Source organism: Prinia subflava, chromosome 2, assembly GCF_021018805.1.
Source record: "Prinia subflava isolate CZ2003 ecotype Zambia chromosome 2, Cam_Psub_1.2, whole genome shotgun sequence".
Taxonomy (NCBI): Eukaryota; Metazoa; Chordata; class Aves; order Passeriformes; family Cisticolidae; genus Prinia; species Prinia subflava.
The window spans coordinates 65,857,917-65,875,307 of record NC_086248.1 but is presented as its reverse complement, the minus strand read 5'-3'; the positions used below and the strand labels follow the sequence as shown (position 1 = coordinate 65,875,307).

Genomic DNA, 17,391 nt, shown 5'->3' with positions numbered 1-17,391 from the left:
GGAAAGCTAACTTGCTGAATGAAGTGTATTTTTGTGAGGGATGCATGTGTCTGCTGGGAATTGCACGGGTGCATTGAAAATCATTTTGTTGGCCAGCAGACACAAGTAAGACTGTAAGCATGAGCAATGGTTTACCTTCAGTAGATCTGCGTTGTGGTCCAAAATATTGCAGGTTGGTGTTCACTACTAGTATTTGGCCACACCTGTCAAGTCTTGGAAAGAGTCTGTCTGTTCCAAAACTACAGGCATCAGCTTTGAGGATACACTGGAGTGATTTCTAACAGCATTGCATGAAGTAGTGATAAGCATTTGCTTGTGGTACCAACTTTGTATGTTGTCCTAGATTGCTGTTTAGCTACTTCTCGTCTACTTTAAAATACTGAATCAAGTTTGGATTTGGTGTCTTTGTTGTACAATAATTTCCCTTTTTCTTTAAATCAGATTCCGTGACTGCAGAGGCCTTCAATACCTACTCACAACCCAGCTGGATGAAGTGAAGAAGTTCCAGAAGATTGTAAGGGAAGCAGTGAAAAACTTAGAGGGGCCTCCTTCCAAGCAGGTTATTGAGGCTGCCACTATCTGCCATTTGCGACCTGTTAGACTGCCACTTAACAAGTAAGTCTTGAACACAGAAAATACACCTTAGATGTATATTCCTATATTTTCCTTTATTTGAAATAACACACTAAAGTGTTTATTATGTACTCAGGAGCTGCATGCACACAGATATCACAGATCCATTCATAAGAATCATGATCTTTGGTTTTATTTTTACAAAATGTTCTAGTGTCAGCTATATTAGTGTACGTGTGATTGTTATTTTGTTCTTTTTTAAGAATTTTGTGTAGTTTTATATGTTGGAATAAAGGCTTATGATAATTTGGTTTTTGATGAAATTCTGAGTGCATCTATTTTCAATTTTCTGTATTGCAGCTGTGTCTTTTGTAAGGCAGATGAATTGTTCACAGAATATGAGTCAAAGCTCTTTATGCATAGGTAAGTTCATAGCTTTATAAATTTCTCACTGTTAGAAAAAGTGAAAGTTGGATTGGTTTATGTTTTCTGAAATAAGTTTATGACCAAATGACATCAACTTCTTGCTGATGACTTTGATAGCAGTTCTATTAGGTTTAATTTTCTATGCAAATTTCATTTAAAGAAATGGTGTCCAAGGAATGAATACATGCCACTTTCTCTCAAGCCACTGTAATATGACCATACATTTGAAATGAAGTGGTGGCATGTTCAGAAAGTGTGTGTGTAAACACAAATGTGCTAATTTAACACATGTTCCTGTTTGTGCAAATATTTACTTGCAGCCCAGCTGCAAGTGGTATAATACCACCCTCATTCAATGTTACGATGAGAGATCTCAGGATGAAGCTGAAAGAAGCGTGACACCAGCATGGGATGTCAGAGAAGTAAGCATAGTGGGCAGTACTGAGGGACAGATTACAGCTGTCTGCATGCTTTCTCTTGGACTTCTCCCTCTCATATCCCTCACAATGTCAAAATTGGATTGAAAAGTTTTGGTGTTACTGGGAAAACATTTTGAGAAGTCTTTAGCACTGGGAGTTCTGTTGCCGCATGACTGCTGGAATCAGGAAGAATTGATGTATTTCTTAATCAGCATTATTTGTCAAGGAGAGAACTGGGAAGCCGTACTGTTCTTTCACAGTGCAATACACAGCAAATTTTGCATCAGAGTTGAATGGTAATTCTTGCTTATAAAAAGTCAGAATTGATTTTTTTTTTATGAATGTGACTTTTAATAACTACTGAAAGATGATTTTGATGTGTAAGCCTTTCCAAAAGCTATTGGTGATTTTGAGCTGACAAAATGGCCTGAGGATTGGTACTGAAGTCACTGTGTTCAAAGCAAGGTTTTGATTAGGTAATAAAACAGCTGTTTGTATTTGCTCGGTTTGCATTATCCTTTAATCATATATATGAAGGCTGAAATAGATGATGTGTAAGTACAGATGGATGTGGAAGTACCAAATCAGTGCTAAGTGCTGTGTTTGGTTTGTTTTGAAGTGTTAAAGGCCAAATGGCAATATTTGAGGAGATGATAGAAGACCAAGAAGGGCTCGTCGACGACCGTTTGCCCACCACAAGCAGAGGGCTCTGGGCAACCAGTGAAACTGAGCGTGCTTTGAAAGCTCTCCTCTCCTTTGCCAAAGCTCACCGAATGGATGCTAGGCTAACTGAGGAAGGGAGCGTATTCCTGGAACTCTTTGAAGCATGGAAAAAGGAATATAAGGTACAGTAAATTACAAGGTGATCAAACAGTTTTGTGGCCCATTTAATTTATTATAAGCAAATTGCAGCTGAATATTAGCACATCTAAGTCAAATTCCTGGAATTAGGCTTTGCCTACACCAACCTTTTCCACAGTGCTTATTACAGGATTTGATTTTAAATTATTTATATATGATTTAAGAGTTTATAAAAGCTATAGTGGCTACTAATTAAATTACTAAGCAATGTAATTGTATCTATTAAGACAGTATAAAGATATAATGAAATGTGTTCATCTGTTTACTTGAATCAGAATGTAGCAAGACTCAGCAAATCCAACACTAGTCCATTCTGTAATTCAATTTACCTTAAGTCTGGTGAAGAAGGAACACAGTTTTTTTATGTGCATTTGTATTAGGAAACAAAAGATGGGGTTAATATGCCAGTGAGAATGAAGACAGTGTTACGATTCTGTCCCTTGTGACTTGGAAACACCGATTCAGTGTTCTGTACTACTCTAATAAACACTGAGTTACAAAGATGATGCTTTGTGAAAAAACTAGTTTTTTATTCAGCAGAGGGGTTTTTTTGTTTTGCAAGGCATTTTGTTTCTGAATTTTTAGTTGCATTAATTATTGTAATACTAGTAGTTGTAGGAGAAATGAGAGACAGCTATTTATAGTTGCTTATACAGAGAGACTGGAGAAGAGAGCAGGCAAAATGATGTCTTATGCTGCTTGTTTTCCTTTATAATTAGTTGATGTGGCTGAATGCTGTGGAGAAATACCATCTCTTCCCCTAAAAATATTCTCACATTTTATTTTACATTGTATGGCAGAGTCACGTAAGTGTAACTCCACTCAGTTCGGCTGTTCATTCATTTGCTTGGGGTTTTCTTACAGTTGCTTCACGAGTACTGGATGGTCCTTCGGGATCACGTGTCTGCTATCGATGAGCTGGCAATGGCCACAGAGCGGCTGAGAGTGCGTCACCCTGATGAGCCAAAACCAAATCCACCAGTGCTCCACATTATAGAACCACATGAGGTAGACTACTGGGCAGCAAAGAATGGTTTCTTTTTGAAGGAACCTACCTCCTACAAAAATAAAATCTGCATCTGGATCTATGTATAATGTCTATAACATGTCTCTGGTTTCATTTCAGACAGGCTTGGGGAGTATAGAATTCTTGCGTATTTCTGCATTAAGTACATGGGCCATTTTGAGCTTGCAACTGTTACTTTAGTATATTTTTGTTAGCCTTCTGACAGAGTGCCATGTTCACCAAAGATGCTGTACTTTCAGCAGCAGCAGCTTCCTTCCTTTCTCTGCAATTGCTGACTTTTCCAAGCGGGTGGAAAATTAAGTTGACTTGATTCCTTACCTGTATTGATACTTTCCACAAACACCTATATAAAACAAAAGTGATCACCTCAAAGAATAATCTTTCTTTTCAGTATTTTGAAATTTCTGAGGTACCCTTGGCTCTGTTTATGATGGTAGAGAAAAGGCTGGGTTGATTTAACCTCTTAATTTTATTTTTTGCACCAATAGAAGTGTATTTTCTATAGACATGTTTTGTGCTTTTTTTCTGTGAGATAGAGTTAGATATAAGTGCTTCTTTCTGTAAGGAAATAAATTTCATCTCTGTATTAAAACAATTCTTAAAGAGGAGCACTTTGCTTAATGAATGCCTAATAAAGTCTTAAGATTTGTGCATGTATATGCAACCATAAAAGAAACACCCATTACTTTGGCCTTCATCCTTCAGGTGCCTGCCTCTTCTGCAGTATTACACTTCTCCACTATCAGCTGTAATTAATCTAAAAAAAAAGGTCAGCTTGATGTTTCTGTCTTTGTATAGGTTAAATCAAAAGTGGAAATTTCTAAGAAATATAAAGAAAATAATTGTCTCTTACACATTGTTTTTGGAGTCAGAACTTGATTCTAGTATATGTTTACACAATTATAAGAAAATAGGTGAGAAATTGAATGAAGTTCAAAAGAAACTTCTAAAAATTTAGGTTATTTCAATTTGTTCTTGTAAAGAACCAATAATGTAAATAAAACAATGAAAAGCAATTTGGGGTACCTTCTGTGTCTCAGCCCATTCATAGTGCTATGTTCATACTGGGTACAGGAAAGGAACAGATAATAAGTTTTGCCTGGGGAGAAGCACATCTTAAATTTCCAGCATAAGCTGGTTTTCTATCTGTTGCCAGTAAATTACTCACCTGAATTTCACAAAAAAAAAAAAAAATTAAGTGTTATTGTAAAACTTAACTTTTTTTTCCCTTTTTTTAACACATATGTAATGTTGTTTTCATAGGTAGAGCAAAATCGAGTGAAACTTCTGAATGACAAGGCAGTTGCTAAATCACAGCTTCAAAAGAAATTAGGACAACTTCTGTACCTCACTAATCTGGAGAAAGTAAGATTAATAGTTCCTTGTTCTTTACATAAGTGATTACTTTGTTTACCTGTGGAAAGGAAGAAACCTACCATTATTTTTAATTAAAGCTTCTATCTTAAAGAAATTGTATTTTCTGTGAAGATTCATTACATTTTGAAATTCCATGTGCTGTTCTGTGTTACTGTGTGCTCATAAAATTATTTATTGCATTATATATTTTAGTTACTTGCTTAATTACATGCTTATTAAACTGTGAACTAGTTTTAATGCTTAAAGATTTCATTAAAACAAACTGGGCCATGTTTAGTAGAAGCCTTATGAAATTATGTATGCTTCTGCCATACCTTTAATATTTTACAAAGAACTTACCTGAAACAGAAGGATAATCACGTCTGGAGTTTAAATGTTCAAAAAAAAAAAAGCCAAAACCAAACCAAAACAGACAACCTCCATAAATTGTTATTTTAATCATAGTGTTTGAGAAAGTTCATTTATGTTCAGGTAAGCATAGTTAAGCAAAATTTAAGTGTTTTTGCAACAATGTGAAGCTGATAGAAAATATGTGGAGTTTCTTGTTTGAAGCTTGTATTTTACCAGGATTTTTCAGAGCTGATATAGAGCTGCAGATGCCATCTGAAAGACTGCAAAATGAAAAGTGCTCCTTTTGCTTACCATAAGTTATATATTTTTTTAACTACTGAAGGTGGACTTGAGTACAGGAATATGTTTTTATTTTGCTCACATGGTGTTTTGGTTTGATTTGGTTTCTTTTAAGGGCTTCATTCTTCATTTTTTTCTACAAGCTTGTTTTAAATATAGAATAACAAAACACAAAGCTTATATTTTTTTCTAATTTGTAGTCTCAGGATAAAACTACTGGAGGAGTTAACCCGGAACCATGTCCAATCTGTGCACGTCAGCTGGGAAGACAGGTAAGATACTTATTCAGCAGGTTTTAGTTTTAGAACATCTTTAACTAGAGCTGAGCCAATTGTGTGTCAAATTGTGAACATCTCTTTTTAAATGAATATTGTCATGAAGTAGGGAAAATGAGCTGTTTCCTGTAATGTACCAACCAGCCTCTCCTCTGAAATAACATCTTTCTCAGATGCAAGCACCTCTACTTCTTTTAGCTTTTGACATCCGTGCTTAAGTGTTCCAAAATGTGTGTTCATGATTGTTTTATAACTCTGAAGTTACGCTTTTGGCAGAAAGATTTATTTTCCATTTAAAAGGTAACAGAAAGAACAAGTAGGTAAAGTTCTATTTCTACTATTGTATTTTACTGTATTTTCTCTTGTTGGTGGTATTTTTTACTTCTAGAGAAATGGATATTACATATGCAAACAGTAGCAAAATCCAATAGAATAAACACTGGCAATGTGGATTTCTTTTTCCACCACTTCCCTGCTGAACTGCAGGAGTTGAAATTCAACTGAGACTTAATCTATATCATAAAGTACAAAGCTATAGTTTAAACTTGACTTATCATGCATTAGGGAAAAACATGAAAGGACTCTTATATGGACAAACTAAATTGTCTCTTTCCTTAAGGGTAGCTATTTGAAGGAGGTTTAGCTTCTCCTTGCATTATAGACATGTAACCATAAACTGCTGTCCTGCCATATGTTCAAAATCCCCTCTGTTCTCTTCTTCCAAGGGTAATACAGGTTTTTACAGAGACCGGCTTTTAGTCCTGTTAACTGCTATTATTCTTTATCTCAGAGCTGGAGGAGCTCACTGAAAGAGAAATAATCTCTTCACTTTCTTTATCTTTTCTTCACGGCGAGACTGTTGCTTTAGATGATAACAGCTTTCACGTTGCAAAGAACTTTTAAAATACTTTGCATCCTGTTTCTGGACAATTAAAAAAACCTTACAAAGCCTAAAAGACCTTCTGCTTGATAATCAGTGGTTCAGTCAATTCCTTTGCTACTTGGTCTTGTGAAAACTTTCAGTTTTTCCTCTTGCAATGGTCTTAAGAGCAGACCAGTACAGCAAAAGATATTATTTTGAATTTCAAAACTACTGGTCTACAAATTGCTTCTTTATTATGTAAGATTCTGGCTGATGTGTAGATGCTCTAGGCTCACAAGGGAAGAACAGCTTCTGCAATGCAATCTTCTGTTTCACTTACATTCTGTCAAAAAGAGATTAAGACACTGTGTACAAAATCCTTCTTCTCAAGTCCAAAGATGTTGTCTAGGACTTACCAGTAAGGAAAAACTAAAGCTTTTTTCCTATCACTTATTAAATAAGACCAATCTAGTATGAATGCACAGGTAAAGAATTTTATAGAAGGCAAATAAGAACATTTTTGTAATTTAAAAAAAATTATGTAAGTACTTAACCTGTGTTTACATATAAGGCATTAAGAATCATCTTTCATAGAAGTGAAAGATTGTAATGTCTTTCCTGAAGTTCACAACTGAGATAATGCAAACAATGAGCAATAAATGCAGAGACTTCCTTTAGATCATTAATGTCTCTCTGCTGGAAAACTTTGAAATTCAGGCTTTTTAGCAGCTGGAATGCAACAATTGTAAAATTCTTCTTTATTCTGATGAGTATCATGAAAACAACATAATTTCTCTAGGAACACATAATTTGTCATAGATTAGTAGACTGTTTTCCTTTTGCACAGGTCCAAAACTGAAACTGTGTTGTGTCTGGGTTTGTTTCCTGCACAGTGGGCAGTGCTGACGTGTGGACACTGTTTCTGTAATGAGTGCATAGCGATCATCATCCAGCAGTACAGCGTTGGCACCCGCCGGAGCTCCATTAAATGTGCCATTTGCAGGCAGACAACTTCTCATAAAGAAATATCTTACGTCTTCACTGCAGAAGCTGCAAATCAGGAGGATGATATTCCTGTAAAGGTGAGTTGTTTGCAGGAGCTCTGTGGCCCAAACTTTCAGCAGTGCATATTTGTTGTGTTTTGTAGCATACTGCATTTAGGCGGACAAGTGTACTGTATAGTTTTATAAATAGTTTGTCCTAATGACGAAACCTCTAGACACAAATGTGTAGGAATCCAGTCCTGATTGCACTGTTGTATCTGCTTTTTTTACCAATGGAGGCTTTTCATTGGGTTGAAGAGACAGCATCTCCATGAGTCTTTAGCACTACTGACATATATGTAGTGCATAGCTACATGTTTGCTCTGCATGAATCTCTTGTAGAATGTTGTAGAAAGAAAAAGACCTGAGTTTGTTGCAGTTGTGGAAAAAAATAGAGGATTCTGGGCTAAAATACAAAGGTAAATTACATTGATAATACTTTGGTTTAGATGATACTGTTATCTTTCATTAAAATATGATTACAATACAGCTGGACATAACTTGGCATAATTTTAATCAGATTAATATAGTTAAAAATAACTAGTTGTGCTGACAGACCTCTATGATATCTGTGCAAGTCTCCTGGAACCTTACACAGTTTTTAGGGTTGCTGCATTGAAGACAATGCTACCACATTCACACTAGTTATGTTAACCTCCCTGGACAAATGGAATTCCATTTTATGAGTACACGATTCCTAAGTCGAATTATTAAAGTAGTTGACAGTATGTGGCACCAGGGGGAGTAAATAGGCTGTGTTTTTCAAGTGCTACTTCTTAGAACATCAATTCATGCAGGGCTTTTTACATATTAATTCCATATACAGTTTAGAGATAGCACCCTGTTTCTAAGAAAATTTCAAATATGTTTCATAAATTACATTAAAAATATCTAGAATAACCAGATTTCATAAATAAGACAGTGAAAGAACATGTCATCTTCTGTCCTGTGTAAAGAGCTTACTCTTTTCTTGAATATTTCTGCATCAAAAACTTTGAACAAAGTAAAAATAAAGCAAAAATTATGAATTTTGTGTGAATTTTCTTGAGCAAAGCTCATTCTCCATTCATGCAAATCTAAAAATTTACACTGTAGCTTCACTGAATTTACTCTCTAAATAAGCAACATTGTTAAAAATAAAAATTGCTACTTCATATTTCTGTAACAGACAGTTAACAACGAATAACGAACTTACTATGGTTTCTATAGAATACTGAGGTTACGATCAGTATCTTTCAGGATAGATATGAAAATTGTGTGATTTATTCAGTGTTTATATTTTAATCTGATCTTTCTCAATCCTTCCAACCTCTTAAATTATTCACTACCTCTCTTTCTTTTTATCCTACTCTTTATTGTACCAACACTAACCATCTTAAGGTAAAGCCTTAGATGCAAAAGGACTACTGTAAATGTGAGCATTTTATACAGAGAGAGAGGTTACTGGCATCCCTGCATGTTTTGGTTTTGGAAAACTTCCTGTGTCTGGTCAGTATTACAGTGGGTGTTGCCAGCCTGTCATGTGAAACAGAAGTTGTTTGTTAGGGGATAGTTTTGGTTCTAATGTTAACTGTTCCATTATTCATTTGAACTAGCCAATTTCTTTATAACTAGTCATCTGAATATTCAACAAAATGACAGACACATGCTGTAGGGGTAAGGAGTAGGGTACATTTTTTAAGACCGACAGAAAACCAAGGGTACTTCTGTCAGTTTTATCTCTCCATAGAGAACAAAATTGAAATCTGTGTGTGCTGTGAAGCATAGTTTTAGTCACTTGTAAGTTCAATAAGTCTAGTATAGTTTAACATAATGTAGACAAAGGAATGAAGAACTTTACACAGTTATCTTGTTTAAAAAATACAGCAAAAAGACTCTGACCACTTTGAGCATTGTGCTGTTCTTTTCTGCACCATAGTTCCCCTTACTGATGTTGTACGAAGTCATCTTTGTGACACCTGAGTCACAGGAATCTGAAGGGTGGAAAAATCAACAACAGTGGCCAAAGCTGCTATCTGTTATAGCTGGGAAAAATAGAACCTATGATAAGGTCTAAAAACAGTTTCTGAGGAAAAGACAATTAGAACAGATTAGCCAGGATTGTCATCACTGAATCAGAGATGAATGGTATTGGAAAAGCAAATAAATGGCCCTGCAATTATGTAGCATGTCTTAAAAGCTGGTCTTGGATCTCCTAGCTGTAGGTGTTTATGATTGGCAGGCAGCAGCCATCGGGCTGCAAATGTGTCATCCTTTCAGAGCAGAACCAACACAAGCATTTCTAATTGTCCGTCTGACTTTGCAAACAGTCAGATGGACAGTCAGTGTCTACCAGGTGCAACAGAAATGACCTGGAAGACAGCTGGGTAATTTCTGTGTCTGTGACACTGCAGAGTTGGAATCACAGTGGAGGACCCTGGGCAATAAAATGGCACTGCTTACTGCAGCCTTTGGTAAAACAGTCTGCAGAAAGTCTTTTACATGTTAGCTGCCTAATGTGTGAGTGAACAAGCAGCCCAGCAGTGGTTCCCAGATTGTGCTGAGACTGCTGACATCCTTCCCAGCCAATTCTGCAAACGGCATGACTTCAGTAAATTTGATCTGTCATTGTAGTGAGCCAGCATAGTTAATTCAATGTTCAAAAGACAGGTGCAGACAGAAATAAAACAGTATTTGTCCTGCTCAATCTAGCACAGCTTGAAATTACTGTGTGTGTAGGAACTAGTAAGAAAGTAAATGCTTCTTTAAAAAATACATTAAGTAAAATTGGTGTAATATAAAGTACATATTGAAGGAGATGAAAAGAGAATTGCATCTCATTGTATCCTCTTGCTGACCTAAGGGGAAAGGGAAAAGTGCATAAATCAAAACTGACAAGAAGTAGAATAAAGTATTGGATTCGTGAAGCACTGAAATACTTCTGAATGCAGAACAGAAAGATGTTTTCATCGCAGCTCACCATCATTCAAAAATTAATTATATTTACAATTTTCTTAGTGTTTTAAATATAATTAACAAGCTTCATAGTACTGTACATAAGTTTGATGCTGCCAGAATGAGAAACAAAAGCAACACAAATAGCAGTCAGGTAGGTTTCTTTCCTGGTCCATTTTCAAGAGGTAGGGAAACTTTAATGTGCTTTTGAAAGATTCTCTAAAGACTGTGCCACAAAGTCAAACTGCAGGAGGCCTGATGGGCATGTTTGGTGCCACTGCACTGCTTGGCACCAAAACCATCTCTTTTGCCTCATGCAGAGCTAGAGGATGTGTCTGCATGGCACTTCATTCTTCCATGTGCTGCACGTGCTGTTACACACTGCTGATCCTAATGCAGTGTATTATAAGGGAGAGGTAAAGTAGTTCAGTGCTACTTAACTTGCCCTTCCTCAAGGGTGATCATTTTTAACTTTGTGTGACATGTGTAAGAGACCTCATATAACATCACTGAATAAAGTATGAATGTGGAAGGAGTTTTTTACTGTCCTACTCTACTAATGCTCTTCTTTGACTTTTCAAAGGGAAGTCACTCCACCAAAGTGGAAGCTGTGGTCCGAACACTGAAGAGAATTCAATTTAAAGATCCAGGGGCTAAGTCCTTAGTTTTCTCAACGGTATTAATCACCATTTCCTGTCTTGTCTTTGCATGTGTGTTTTGAGTTTAAAGCGTTCGTAATATTTTCAGGAACTAGTTTAGCTACCAAAATGTTGAATCACTCTGTACAACCACTTGATTGTTTTGAGGATTTGTAGAGCAAGTCCTGTAAGTGGAACAAAAATAATGATCTTAGTCAGAAGATGAAGGCTTGTCTCTTTAAAGGGCAAGGATTTGTATGAAAGCAGTAGAAATTGTAGATATTTTTAAATGTAATATCCAGATGTTTTTGATACATTGTAAAACTCTTTTTGCAATGGCTACCAATCTCTTTTATTCAAGCTGATCTTTCTAATTACCTGTCTTACTTAGTGTTACCAAAGATTTGGTTTCTAGCACGCAATTTTTTAAAGAGTTGCAAATGCTAGCATTTTGAAAAGCTTTTAAATCTACTTTTTGTCAGGGAAGTTAATTATTTTTAGTTGTCATTGCTGTTTGTAATGTTGAGTTACTTTTATTGTGTTGTGTGGTTTTGTTTTGTTTTTTTACAGTGGCAAGATGTGTTGGATATAATTTCAAAAGCTTTGTATGACAACAACATGGTTTTTTCTCAGATCAATGGAATTAGTAAATTTCAGGTACATAAAGGATATTTTTCTTAAATTACTTTCAGTGGGGAAATCATAGTTCATAGAAGTTAATGTGATCCTTTTTACTTCATTGCTTCGTTTCAGAAACTAAAAAAACAGCAAATTTATATGGCAGAAGCTTTGGTCTCTAACTTAATAATTCTAAAAATTATAATCTCAAAAAGTCCTATTTTAAAGCATTTGGAGATAAACGTTACATTTATTTTGAGAAAGATGCATGGAAGTTAAGCACGAGACACACTGATTGGTGTTGCAAGAAATTCATGCCTTCCTGCAGCTGTGGTGTATCTGTTCTGGGATGACAGACCTGCAAGATTGTCACTCTGGAGCCTCTATGAGCTCATACAATTTATTGTAATATATATAATATAGTCCTGTCCCCCACACTCTTCACTGAGGAACTTCTGTCACACTGCTGTGATGTTTGCCTTTTAGGAAAACCTGTCTGCATTTAAATACGATCCCAACATCAATATTTTGCTGCTGCCTCTTCACACGGGTTCCAATGGACTGAACATCATCGAAGCAACGCACGTTCTGCTCGTGGAGCCCATCCTGAATCCGGCACATGAGCTGCAGGCTATTGGCAGGGTACATCGTATTGGCCAGACAAAGTAAGATTTGCAATGGTCTTCAATGGTTTAGGTATGGTCCAGAACAGATCTGAAAAACCTTGTTCAGCTGTTGCCTCATTTTATGTATGCCATTGATGCTTCAGTTTTTAACTTTGGAGTTCTGCTTGCAAAAATATCCAGAAATGTCTTAGCTCTGCAGGTCTGAGCAACTCATCATTTATGTCATACATGGCTAAGTTCAGGCGTGGCCTTTCTGAGTTTCCTTGAGAGGCTCTTTCTGGCTGGTCATTCTCAGCTCCAGATTAGGAGCTGCATAAATTGTTGGCATTTTTTCTTGTTTTGGGGCTTTTTTTGGTTGGGGTTTTTTTTCAGAAAGAAAGTTATAGCACACTATTGTTTGAACCGATAAGTTTTTAAATCACAGTTCTGCCCTCACCCCTTTTTGAAGACGTCATGGGTTTGCATGTCTCTTGGTTGTTTCAGTGTTGTTGCTCTGACATAGGTACACTGAACACTTAAAAAAGGTTTTAAAAAGTTTGTCCTCAACATATGAGATGTATGCATTTTTCCTAAGGTCTTGTGACTTTAGGGAAAAAAAAATTAAAGCTCAGTTCATGAAGAAGAAAAATAGCTGCAGTCAATTCTGGAATTACAATACTGTATAATAATAGAGGGGATTGTGTTCCAGAAATGAAAGCAAAGAGAGAGGAGGACATCAAGGAGGGTGTATGTGAAAGAATGATTATGAACAGGTGGATATTTGTGTGTGTTGGTAAAGATTTTGAATTAGCTGTGAGGGCATAAGAAAGATTGATTGCAATAGCTCACACTGCAATTCTACCTGATGCTGGCATGAAAGGTGTGGCAAAAACCTTGCAATAAAATCACCAAGAATACACTGTACTTCTTAAGAATTAAGATTTCAGCAAGGCTTATTTTTGAAAAGGTCTGTATTCCAAATACACTGAGCGTTAGGGAATACTTTGTTTAGTGTACTAAACTGGTGCAACTATTACCAGTGCAATTCTTATTTACTTCTCTTTTTTCTGGGCAGACCGTGCCTGTGAATCTGAAAGTATTCCCCCTGCATTCTTCTGTGAAATGTTACCTGCCAAAGTTTCAACCTTAGATCTGAAAAGCATCTAAGCATTTTCAAGAGTTCTTAAATTGAAAAATGTTTATACTGAGGAGCATGGTGCTTTTTCATTTTTATCTTTGGATCTGACTTTTTTCCGTTTCACTTTCTCCTGCCTGGCACTTTCCTAAATTACTGCTTTCTTTTTTGAAATTTTATTTCAAAATGCTTCATAATGCATCATAAATGCAATTTTCATTTTGTGTTATGTTTATTGACATTTTAGGGTTTATATTTTACCAGTGTTTACTGACTTCTTAAAAAAAAATTGTAATATTTTGCTGTCTTATAAATGATATTATTAAAACTCTGGGTATTAGGTCTAATTATCCATCATATTGAGCTCTTCTCTCTTGAAATAATTTGTGACAATGAATTTGTGACAGTGAACATTATATATAACCAGAGGCAAAACTCCTTTTTCTTTAGGCTTGGGAGGAATGTTTCTAGTAAGGACACAGAAAACAGAACTTTGCCCTGTATCTACATGAGGATTTTAGCTAATACAGCTTACATTCATTTAGTGTGTGATCAGTAAAATGAAAGTGTGTTTACAGGGAAGCACTAAGCACTCTGAAATGTCAATGGAATTTGCTAATCACTTGTAACATTCATTTCTTAAAAACCAGAGGCATATTGTCAACACTTTCAGTAGAATTAGTATGAGACAAAAATAGGATTATAAACTTTGGCAGTAACAGTACTTCTGCTCACTAATGGTGGCATTTTCCTTTTTTAAACACATTCAGATCCACAATTGTTCATAGGTTCCTGATAAAAGCAACAATAGAAGAGAGAATGCAGACTATGCTGAAAACTGTAGATAGAAGGTATGTGTTGATTTTTTTTAAAGCATCATTATTTCACTGAAAATGATAAGGTAGTTCTCCACCATATTTTTATTATGGTTAGGAATGTCTATCTTATATATAAACCGTTCAACTGTTGTTCAAAGTGTTTTGATCGGCAAAACAGTTTTAAGACTTCAAAAGTTTTAACCTTGTTCCAGTAACTTGCAGCTTAAGGTATCTTAATTCTCTGGAAAATATTTTGGTTATGTTTTGTGTATTTTATTTCAGCAAAGTCCAAGTTATAAATTATGTATTATGATATGATTTATCTTTTCAGTTTGCCTATTTCCATTGGTGTAATAACATTGCAGTTGATGGACTAAGCCTGCAACTAGAGCAACAGCATCTGTTATAAACTCTAACACGGGACATGCGTTCTTTCTTTTGTTGTTTTTTTTTTAATCCTACAAACCCTGTCCAGTGGTGCTGTGTCACATTCCCTGGTTTCACAATCCATGCAAGCATTGCCCAGATGCTAAGTCATACATCAGGCTGGTGTGCAGACACAGAAAGCAGTTCTCACTGCAATTTATCTTTCCAAAATCTATAAGCAATGATGGATTGGAGCAGGACCAAAAATGCTATTTACATTCCTTATGCAGACAGTGTAAGAGGTTTGTACCTTTTAACTAGATAGTATACCCATGACAAATCTAGGAGGAGGAGGCCTTAGTTTAGAAATTTTGCCTGTTACAGATTATTAAACTAAAATTTACATGCATATCTTTGGCTGTAGTTATGAAATATTTCAATTTTAGCTCTTGAAGAATGATTTATTCCCTTTATTTGTGAAGTAGCACTACTTTTGCACATAAAATTTGGATAAATGTACAGTGATTGAATGATCCCATGAGGGCTAATGTTTTGAAAGTAATATTAAACCTCATGCTTGGAAGCTCAAGCAAATCCCTAAAATGTTAAGAGGTCAAAATGGATTATCCCATGTTCTGCTGCCTTTGCAGTGTTTGGTGTTGACCACAGTTGGGGACAGTAGATGGACTTGTTATCTTGCTTAGAATATGCAAGAGCAGTAGCTGATGAGTTTATGTTTTCCCAGACAGAAGGAGTGTTTTCCTGCTGAGCTTCAAAGCTGAGCAGGTGCTGACTCTGAACTGTGTGCTCTGTCTTCAGTGCACACAGCTTGTTATTTACACTGATTCCTTCTCTGATGCTCACGTGCCATTTTTTCCCACAGCCACACAAGCTCTTCCATGAAGCAGTCAGAAGCCTCAGTGTTGACAGTGGCAGATTTGGCTGAGCTTTTTACAGAGGAAACGGAAGAACTTGAGTAAAAATATGTACCTGACCCAGTAAGCACCAGGATAAAATCCACTTGATCTTCATTCCTGTAGACATCATCTAATATTGTCCATAAGAGAGTAATCAGAAATTGAGACGTCTTAATTTTTACTGATTTATTCTTTGGTGACGTTCATAGCAGCACACACTTCTGATGGCACTGGATAAAAGTTGCACTTTGCACATTATACAAAAACACAGATTTTTTTTCCCAAAGAGCATTTGAGCTGGATGCTGGAACTGAGATCTTGGACCCTTGGTTGAGAGGATTTTTACCATCAGGCTTGATCGGCTAGTAGCTCAGTCTGAGAGCAAAACAATGTGGGTGGTTGGGTGGGAAAGGGAAGCAGAAAAATCTAATTTTTTAATTGTACAAAGAGTTGTTAGAAAGAATGACTGTAAATTAATATTCTTTTAGAAAGGGCTTGTTAGATTTAATGCAGAGTTATTAAATGTCTTATTGTTAACACTTCAAATTACAAATGTTTACTAAGAGTTTGGATATTTGTATTAGGCTTTTAGATATTCTTAAAGACTTTTAACAGTTAAATATTTCATTGTTAATGCTTATGGCAAAAAGATGATAATTAAATTATGCTTTTTGTATGTGTGTTGGTCTGGTGATCAGTTAAAGATTTGAACTTTCTGTACATATTTTCACTTGAAGCTGTGACTAAGTTAGTGCTCTGTTTGAAAAAACAAGAAAAGCATTTGCTACAGAATTTTCAAAAATTATTGACTACACTACTCATCACTTGGTGACTATTTGGTGTTTCTGTACATTGTCTCATCCTCATCTTTTTGTCTAGTTCTTCCTCTTAAAGATGCAGTAATCTAAATATAGAAAAGCCATGAAATTATGATAGGCGGGCTACTTATTAGGTGTCTGGTCTAAGTTAGAAAAGTGTGGAGAGAAATGGAACTTTCATGAAGCTTCATCTTTAGATGTGCAAGAACACTGTATCCCATCTTTGTTGACAGTAGATAGTTTAGAAAAGAAATCTAGGCTAACTTGTAGACTGCTGAAGGTAGGCACGATAAACTTTGAGCCTTTTGGCATTGGGTATGGATGTGCATTTGTATAACATTAATTTCCAAAGGTATTACAGAAGCAAGCTCAGGTGTGTAGTTGGTGTTAAACACAATTTTGTGTTTAGTGAGTGGGCAAATGTGTATGCATAAGCAACAGGCTACTTCCCTCAGTTTGCAGCAAGAAAAATGGAATACATAGTAGACTCTTCTTTAGATAAGATTGATCAAGCAGTTTACACAGAAACTGTGACATCTCCATCCTTGAACATACTGGGAACTCAAATAACCCTAAGCAACCTGATCCACCTTCGAAGTTGGTCCTGCTATGTGTGTGTGGTGTGTTGGACCAGATGACCTCCGTGGATCCTTTCCAGCCTGAATTATTTTACAGTGTACTGGAGATCATGCTGTACAGACACTCCAGGAACTCTGAGGGCAGCAACATTCCAATTTCCTCATCCGCTTCAGATAATTTTGGTATTGTATGACACAATGTGACTGCACAAGGAGCTGCTATTCACTCTGAGAAATGATGTATCTGTGCTAAAAACTGTGGAAGCATAGTGTTTCCATTCATAGCTCCCATTTTAATTAGCTAGACGTGGGAAGGATAGTTGTCAATGTAAGTGAACGCAGAAAGGCAAACTGAAAAATGTCAGCTATGAGACGTTTCCCAACCTCTTCATGTTTTTGGTTTAATGCCTTTTTCAGGCTTACATAGAGGCCAGACAAAGTTAAAAGGATAAATGCAGAAATACTTAATGA

General features: G+C 36.1%; 1 protein-coding gene across 2 annotated transcripts in view; it reads left to right on the top strand.

The window, feature by feature from the left end:
* The window catches only part of SHPRH (SNF2 histone linker PHD RING helicase), a 50,026-nt gene extending 33,754 nt beyond the window's left edge, over positions 1-16,272 (top strand). For both annotated transcript variants that reach the window (XM_063390331.1, XM_063390330.1), the window contains exons 19-30: positions 442-615; positions 934-996; positions 2,038-2,263; positions 3,144-3,287; positions 4,570-4,671; positions 5,514-5,585; positions 7,344-7,532; positions 11,011-11,103; positions 11,636-11,722; positions 12,170-12,348; positions 14,194-14,274; positions 15,491-16,272. In XM_063390331.1, coding sequence (XP_063246401.1) covers positions 442-615; positions 934-996; positions 2,038-2,263; positions 3,144-3,287; positions 4,570-4,671; positions 5,514-5,585; positions 7,344-7,532; positions 11,011-11,103; positions 11,636-11,722; positions 12,170-12,348; positions 14,194-14,274; positions 15,491-15,587 — 1,507 coding nt within the window. In that variant the 3' untranslated portion in view covers positions 15,588-16,272. The remainder of the gene's footprint in view (positions 1-441; positions 616-933; positions 997-2,037; positions 2,264-3,143; positions 3,288-4,569; positions 4,672-5,513; positions 5,586-7,343; positions 7,533-11,010; positions 11,104-11,635; positions 11,723-12,169; positions 12,349-14,193; positions 14,275-15,490) is intronic.
* Positions 16,273-17,391: the final 1,119 nt, after the last annotated feature.